General features: G+C 35.0%; 1 protein-coding gene across 4 annotated transcripts; it reads right to left on the minus strand.

The window, feature by feature from the left end:
- On the minus strand, window positions 5,766-8,790 carry LOC109347941 (pentatricopeptide repeat-containing protein At5g40410, mitochondrial-like). Of its 4 annotated transcripts, none has more exons than XM_019588072.1 (4): window positions 7,658-8,790; window positions 6,755-7,294; window positions 6,593-6,658; window positions 5,766-6,298 (listed from the first exon to the last, which is right to left on the minus strand). In XM_019588072.1, the coding sequence occupies exons 1-2, from the start codon at window positions 8,721-8,723 to the stop codon at window positions 6,825-6,827; spliced, it is 1,536 nt and encodes a 511-aa protein (XP_019443617.1). In that variant the 5' UTR covers window positions 8,724-8,790; the 3' UTR covers window positions 5,766-6,298; window positions 6,593-6,658; window positions 6,755-6,824. The 4 variants fall into 4 exon arrangements, with proteins under 4 accessions (XP_019443617.1, XP_019443616.1, XP_019443613.1 ...); XM_019588071.1 differs by having other exon boundaries at window positions 7,397-8,790; XM_019588068.1 differs by having other exon boundaries at window positions 6,755-8,790.

Below are 9,036 nucleotides of genomic sequence, written 5' to 3' on the forward strand. Positions count from 1 at the left end.
AGTGCCAAGATTGGGTGCAAGAGGCTTCAAGAAGTGAAGCTCACGGATTGAGAATCAAGGCTGCAAAACCAGAAGGGAAATCAGAGGTGTAGAAGCATGGCAAATTCGAATGGCTTTGCAATGAATCTTCCAATTCTAGATGGGAAGAATTATGAACATTGGAGCATTCAAATGAAGGCAATCTTTGGGTTTCAAGAATGTCTTGATGTAGTGAAAGGAGGAATGCCAACTGCAGATGAAAATTCAGTGGAGTATAGGGAAGCAAACAAGAGAGATTGCAAGGCAATCTTCTTGATCCACCAATGTGTGGATAGAGCCAACTTTGAAAAGATCTTTGCAGCATCTAGTTCAAAGGAAGCTTGGGAAATATTGGAGAAGAATTATTCTGGTGGAAAGAAGATCAAGAAGGTGAGACTGCTGACACTCAAAAGACAATATGAGTTGATGCAGATGGATGAGCAAGAATCCATAGCTGAGTACCTCAACAGATTAAGGAGCCTGATAAACCAAATGAAGGGGTGTGGAGAAACACCAATTGAACAACATGTAGTGGAGAAGATTCTCAGAACCCTTCATCCAAGGTTTGATCATGTGGTGGCAGTAATAGAAGAAGCAAAGGATCTTGACAATCTATCAGTTGATGAGTTGCAAGGATCCTTGGAGGTGCATGAGCAGAGATTTATGGAAAGGCAAAATTATAGACAAACAGATCATGCCTTAAGTGCTCAATTCAAGAAAAAGGGTGGCCCTGGTCAGAATGAGAAATTCAGAAGAGACAAGGCAAGATGGCAAGGTGGTAGGAGAATGGAGTCTGAAAATGGCAAGCCTGGATTGAATTCACATCAGAAGAATCAGAGCAACAGTTGTGAGGTCAGTAAAATCAACCTCATACATCTCAAGTGTGTTATATGTGCCAAGAATGAAGAGCAATCTTCTAAGTCTTGGACAATTACTTGAGAAAGGGTACAAAATGAGGCTGGAAGAAAAGATGCTCAAGGTGTTCAACAAGAAGGGAGTGTTAGTCTTGAAGGCACCTTTAGCTCAAAACAGGACCTTCAAGATTGGCATTCAGCTAGGAGACCAGAAATGTTTATAGTCCATAGCAGATGAAAAATGGATTTGGCATCAGAGATTTGGGCATCTGAACTTCAAAAGTCTAGAGCACCTGAGTCAGAATGAGATTGTGCATGGGTTACCTACACTCAAAGCAAGCAAACAAGGAACACATTCTGCTCATAAATTCCAACCAAGACCACACAACCACTTGAAGTTGTATACACTGATGTGTGTGGTCCATTAGAAGAAAAATCTCTTGGAGGAAACAAGTACTTTGTGACCTTCAAGGATGACTTCACAAGAAAATTATGGACTTATGCAATAGAGAAGAAATCTGATGTGTTTGGCAAATTCAGAAATTTCAAAGCAGAAGCAGAAAAGCAAAGTGGCAAGAATCTAAATTGATCAGAAGTGATGGTGGAGGGGAGTATGTTTCTCATGAGTTCAAAAATTTCTGTGAATTAGAAGGAATAACTCATGAGATCACTACACCATATACTCCTCAACATAATGGAGCAGCAGAAAGGGTAAACATAACTTTGTTGAATATGGCAAGAAGCATGCTAAGAACCAAGGCACTTCCAACGAAGTTTTGGGCAGAAGCAATATCAACAGCAACTTACCTTCTGAACAGATGTCCTACAAAGAGGTTGGTAAACAAGACTCCTGAAGAAGCATGGACAGGACACAAACCGAATGTAAAACATCTCAAGGTGTTTGGATCCATATGCTTCAAACATATACCCGAAAGCAGAAGAGGGAAGCTTGATAACAGAGGAGAAAGGCTGGTTTTTGTAGGCTACCATTCTACAGGGGCCTACAAAGTATACAATCCTACTTCAAATACAACCTCATACAACAGAGACTTAAAATTCATTGAAGGTGAAGCTTGGGACTGGAATGAATCCAATGAGACATCCAACAATTCAGGAAGAATGATGTTGGATAACACACAAACAGAAGAAGAAACTCAGATAAGCAATGAGGATCAAGCTGTCTTGAGTGAAAGGCCACAGAGAACAAGACAATTGCCATCACGACTAAGAGACTATGAACTTCTTGATGACTCAGTAATCACTCAAGAAGGAGATTTTGTGCATATGGCTCTACTAGCTGAAATGGAGCCTGTGTCCTTTGACCAAGCAATGAAAGAGCAGTGCTGGATAGAAGCAATGAAGGAAGAAATTAACTCCATAGAAAAGAATGCTACATGGGAACTAACAGATTTGCCAAGAAATAAGAAAGCTATCCTAGTCAAATGGGTGTATAAGGTGAAGTTGAAGCCTGATGGATCAGTTTCCAAGCACAAGGCTAGACTTGTGGCAAAAGGGTTCCTACAGAAGCAAGGCTTGGATTTTGAAGAAGTCTTTGCACCAGTGGCCAGATTAGAAACCATAAGACTTGTTATAGCAATAGCAAGCTCAAGGAAGTGGCACATTTGTCAAATGGATGTGAAATCTGCTTTCCTAAATGGTCCATTAGACAAGGAAGTCTACATAGTACAACCTCCTGGCTTTGAAATTCCAGAACAAGAGCACAAAGTCTACAGATTGCACAAAGCTTTGTATGGTTTGAAACAAGCACCCGGGGCTTGGAACAGAAGAATAGACGGGTTCCTACTGAAACTAGGATTCTAGAGATGCATCAATGAGCATGGCATTTATACTAGAGATGTCACCACAGAAGCTTCAATCATCACATGTCTTTATGTGGATGACTTGCTAATAACAGGCAACAGAGATTGAATGGTTTAAAGAAAAGCTGAAACATGAGTTTGAAATGACTGATTTGGGAAGCCTTTCATACTTCCTTGGGATTGAATTTCTCAGAACTGAAGCAGGTATACTAATGCATCAAAGGAAGTATATTACTGATATACTTGGAAGGTTCAAAATGCTAGAATGCAACTCAGCTTCAACTCCAATTGAAACTGGACACTCACTATGCAATTCTAGCACTGAGAACTCAGAAGATAATGCAGTAGACTCAACCTTCTTCAGGCAAATGATAGGATCTCTTCGATATGTATGCAATACAAGACCTGATCTTGCCTATGCAGTGGGTCTAGTAAGCAGGTACATGGAAAATCCAAGACATACTCATCTAGTAGTAGTGAAAAGGATACTAAGGTATCTTAAAGGAAGCATGGCAAATTGAGTAAGCAATTATGAAAAACTAAGTATAACACTTCTTGAAATCTTAAACTTTCTTATTATTTACATTGTCATATATTAAAATAGTTACTTGCCAGTTTTTCTGTATGATTAACTTGTTTGCTTAGCAAGATATGATAACGTAGGACAAATATGTATGAGATAAGACTTGAGTAAAATAATTTTTTTATAAAATTCTACATTTTTTCAGACCTATATTTATAAAATTTTGAAATTAAAAAAAATCATTGTCATCGTACGACTCTTATAAAACCATTTAATTGGGTTACAAATGTATTGTTACAAAAAGGCACCGTCTTCATGTAACAGAATTATTGACTCTACCTACCCATCGTGTTATATGTAAGAATTTCCCTACATAATCAATCTTAGAAATTGCTTAAGCCAAAGCCACTAATCCATTTGACATAGAAACCTTCTTCATTTGTTCTTTGCTTCTAATGAGTGTTACAACTACTCACAACTCATTCCCTTCAATAAGGTATGTTCTCCTTTCTTTTCAAATCATAAATCCAAACCTAGTGTTGATTTTTGTATTAAAGATTGTAATTCATTGCTTTTGTGATAGTTAGTTTAGTTAGTTGGAAACTTACTAAACATAGAAAGTCATAACTAATTAAGTTGTTATGAACTTCTATAAAAGGAAAGTGTGTAATCTTGTTGATTAATTCAATTGAAATTTACACTCTTCTTCTCTCACTTTTATCTCTAATTCTTCTTCTTCATGTTTAACATTTTCTCTAAACATCTTCTTCTTCTCTGATTCACGCTGGCTTGAAGCCATTAGAAGAAACCAAGCTGAATTGGTTTCTAAATCTCCAACACATATGAGTAATAAATATTAGGTTGATTAATAGTTCTTACTAAATCAATCTTAAATCATAACACTTTTTTTTATATTTCTTTGAGTAAAATGAGTTGTGTTTAATAATAAATTTAAATTGTGTTTAAAATTTTAAATTATGTTTTGTAATTTCTTTCTTTTTAATTGCTCAAATAACATATAAGATTGTAAGAAACAAACAAATAATTACATAAATTACTCACAATTATTTTTTAATATTGTTTAGTTTGTGGGTATCCGCAGATCCGCTAAGTACCCAAGGACTCGTGGATAGAAGACTCAGCGGGTATCAGCACAAGTCTGGAACAGATCTATGTCCAAAAATGATACAACATAACGAATCTAGGTAATACACTACCCAAACTTATCTAGACCCATTATTATCGTTATTAAGGATTTGATATTGATTTTGTGAGGACATTCTTCAATCACATATGCAAGTACTTTTAGGTATTTAATTAGTCTCAAAGTGCATGAATTACTCAATTTTCTCAGAGAATGAGCCTATCTATATTTATCTTTTTGATTTAATTCAAACTAGATTTTAAATTTGGTGTATCGATCCGTAACTCTGTATTTCTTTCGCTATTAAAAAAATCATTGGTTAATCTTTCTTTGCATTGGGTTGACACACATTATGCTCAGTTTAACATATTCTTTCTTTATCAAAAAAATTATAGTGGATTTATTGGATACAAAATGCATGAAGCATATCCCTACAGGATTTAAGATGCTTGAACCATATAATGTAAAATGTAGATATGTAAGATGTATTAAATTTAAAAAAAATGCAAGGATTTTGAACTTGTAAGTTCAAACCCACCAAGAAGTTCTAATAAACGAAAAGTCTAGATCCTAGAAAACATAAGGATTATATCAACCTGATAAATTCTGGAAAGATTAAGCATATTGATTATAATAAGGATTCCGAAACTAACATTTATATTTTTATGTTATGCATTGTTTGATTTATATATATATATGAGATCTTATTTTACAATTATGGATAAATTTATTGCAATTATTTGATGATACCTCTATTGTCTTATGTATTTATATGAAATATGTAACTGTGCTTAATTTTCTACTTATGTTGTTATTTGTGTGAGTCGAAGTTCTTCCGAACTCTTGAAAGATATGAAGACATATTTTAAGAAGAAGTTTTAAGCGGAACAATAATATAAAAGATATACAAAGAAGATAATTTCGATTAGTGCTACTATCATTTTCCATGCCATTTAGGAAGTCCTAAGGTTTAACTTTTTCTACTGTTAGTTTATAGTTATCTAGTCTGATTTTCACAATAGACAATTATATTTGACATTATCAAGGGACAAGAGTGAAGCAAGATTAAGAATATATTTAGAAAATAATGAAGAACCTGATAAAAACTGCATTATCAGTGTAGTCTATTGTGGAATATTTTAAAATGTAGTTTAGCTGTTCAAATTTAAAATTTTGTCAATTTCATTCAAATGATTTCTTACAATTCATTTATACTTGTCTTTCCAATATTACACATTACAACATTTAAGAGATTTATTGAGAATATGATCTACTATATTTCGTCATTCCCAAGCATATGATGATTTAAACTAGTATGATTTTAAAAGGCATTGCTATTCATGAAACATTAACATTTTCCAAAATAGTTCTCAAGACTCAGATCACTGAGTTGTGAGACATCAAGCGTGAGTATAGATAGTAGTTTAAGAGTAATATTATATTTTCCTACTAAATCTTCATACTAATCTTCCACTCACAACAAAGTGACATATATCATTTTCAAACTCCGGCTATTGCGCTCCTCCAGTAAAAAAAAACGTTGCTTATCAAGAAGGGAAAAAAAAGCTCATTCAAAAATATACTTATATGATGCCTAGAAACACCATATGATGTTCACAAAATAAATTCAGCTTACCAGTGCTATCAGGTTCCCTAATTCTTTATCATCAGCACTGAAAAGAACATCACCATCCAACTTCCTATATTGCTTACATTCAACTCCTTTCAATGCAAGCAATATTCATTGCAATTGAAGATTGCTCCTTTGGGGTTCTTCTTCAAAGTATTTAAATATTTAAAACATGGTATAGGAGGGTACATATATCCAAGTATGCCCAATAAAGCCTCAAAGTACCCTCCAGGTGGACCTTTATGCTTCACCATGCTGCTAAAATCATCATCTCATGTCTTTAATGTCTGAAACTACATAGCTCAGCATCTGCGACACATTATACATGTTAATAAGTCGGGAAGAAAATTGGTCTTTATATACCATTTATCAAACAAAAAGAAACTTCAAATCTCTGGTAAAGTTGGTTGCTCATAGTCTACAAATGATGACTCTTGATACTTCACAACTTTTTTTTCCTAATACTTTCTCTTGAAGAGGTTAAAAGTAAATAGGAGTATGTAATTATAACATTGTATCAAAAGCAGGTTATCATAGATAAAATAATGCCTAAGAGGAGTGTGCTGAATATTCCCATTATATTGTTTTTAATTGAAATTTTACCAAAAGAATCTGCTTTTGATTTAAAAGATCTCAAGTTAGTTTCCCATGTAGTATTCCGCGAGAAACCTACAAAAATGAGGTACATTTAGGTTGGAACAAAGAAGTGAATATGAATACGAAAATGGAATTATGCTGATGTTATAGAGTTATCAAGCATATTACCTCATGGACTGTTATGAGCTATGACTAGTGATAGTGTAATTCAGGTGATGCCAAACCCCAACAGAGACCACTACCAATAATCACCACAAGAACATAAACCATCTGAGAAGTGATGAAACCGTTTTGAATCTCGGATAATGATAACACGCTTCTCTATCAATGAGACAAATTTTGCAGTGTTATGGCAATCTCGGCAAATTCTAAGATTCTTTACTATAACTATTGGCACATCAGCACTAGTAACCAAAAGTGCATATGCAAGAGCTATCTTCTCACTATGCTTGTTGATCATTTTTGTTTTCACCTCCTCATCAACATCATGGAGAATGGATTCGGTTTCTGACACAAAGCCAGCCTCCTGAATTTTTCTCATAAGCTCTTCCAACTTCTTGTTTATTTTGTCTGAATCAGGGTGAGAATAATCATCTACCACAAAACGATAGATTTTATTCCCGTGCTCAATAAAACTGCATCCCGGGTTTCTATTAAGATTTTTAGCCTTCATCAAAGCCCTCACTTTTGATGCATCACTCCACAGACCTGCAGCAGAATATATATTGCAAAGCATTATATAGTTTCTAGGGTCTGATGAATCTAATGCAATCAAATTTTCTGCAGCTTCCTTGCCCAAATTAATGTTACCATAAACCCTACAAGCACCAAGAAGGGCACCCCATACTCCAGAATTTGGCTCTAACGGCATGTGCTTAATCAAGTGATGAGCATCATTAAGTAGTCCACAGCGGCCAAGAAGATCAACCATGCATGAATAATGATCTAAACGGGGTTGAACTCTGTAAACATCAGACATCATTCGGAAATAGTACTTTCCTTCTTCAACAAGCCCTGAATGGCTACAAGCACTTAATAAATGAGTAAAAGTAACATGATCAGGCTCCATACCTTCCCTTACAGTCCTTTCAAAGAACTCTATTGCTTCTTTGCCTTGTCCATGCATTGCATAGCCTGCAATCATTGCAGTCCAAGCCACTTTGTCAGGCTTACTTATCTCTGTAAATACCTTATGAGAAGCAATCAACTTCCCTAACTTCGAATACAAGTTCAAAAGGGTGGTCACAATTGTTAAATTTTTATTAAGACCGCAAGTGAAAATTACACCATGTATAGCTTCTACCAATCTTCCTAAGGGCAAATTTTCAAATGCTCGAAGCAAGCTTACCATTGTAGCTTCATCAGGAAAGAGTCCATTCATCCTCATCATGTTAAAATAATTAATGGCTTCGTTAGGGATTCCATTTTGGGTGCAAACAGCCACCATTGAATTCCATGATACCACATTCCGCTCGGGCATTTCCCAAAACAGCCTAAAAGCAGAGTCAATACAACCAAACTTTCCATACATATTAATAAGAGCATTAATGACCTTCACCTCCGACATCATTCCCGATTTCACTGCACAACAATGAATATACTGACCTTCATCACTGGCTTTCGCACAGGCACAAGCCGAGATAACAGATATTACCGTAACCTCATTCAACTCAAACACCAATTCAGATTTAATCATCAAAAACACACTCATACACTTACCAAGGTGTCCCCTTTTCGAAAACCCAGAAACCAAAGAGTTCCATGACACAAAATCCTTGGTGGGCATTTCATCAAACAGCTTCTCCGCGTCATGGTTGGAACCCATGTTAATATAACATGAAACCAATTGATCACCGATAAACCCATCTCTGTAATCAAGAGATTTGATCACTCTGGCATGAATGACCCTGCAGGAGGAGACAGAAGATGAAGATTTCAAAGCAACAAGTAGAGTAGAAAGAAGAGGGTCACAATGGTATGAAGAAATGGGTTGAAATTGAAGAGAGGTTTCAGAAACAAGAGAATAACACTTGGGAGAAGAACGAAAGAGAGGATAGAACAAGAACGTTAACAAAGGTTTCGATGGATGTGATAGTAACGTGCTACCGTTGAATTTTGCGTGAAACAACCTAAGCATCGTAATTTCATGCACACATTTTGGGTTGGAAGCTTCAATTTGAATTTTTCAAGTAAATATGTGTTCTAATTTTTTTTTACTAGAATAAAAAGTAAGATAGTGAACTTAAAATCGGTACAAAATTACAAATCACCCTTAATTATATATATATATATATTATATTATATTGACTACTCCAGTAAAAAATAAGTGTAATTTATTAAATAAAAAATTGTAACAGGTCTAATCAAGTTAAACAAAATATGATATATTATGAATATAATTTCAAATAGTATAAAAGTCGATGTCTATTATTATTTTGGTTAGTTATAAT

This window comes from Lupinus angustifolius, chromosome LG05, assembly GCF_001865875.1.
Source record: "Lupinus angustifolius cultivar Tanjil chromosome LG05, LupAngTanjil_v1.0, whole genome shotgun sequence".
NCBI lineage: Eukaryota > Viridiplantae > Streptophyta > Magnoliopsida > Fabales > Fabaceae > Lupinus > Lupinus angustifolius.

Excerpts from the sequence above, each read along its gene's own strand:
- LOC109347941 (XM_019588069.1), bottom strand. The coding sequence starts at position 8,723 with ATGCTTAGGTTGTTTCACGCAAAATTCAACGGTAGCACGTTACTATCA.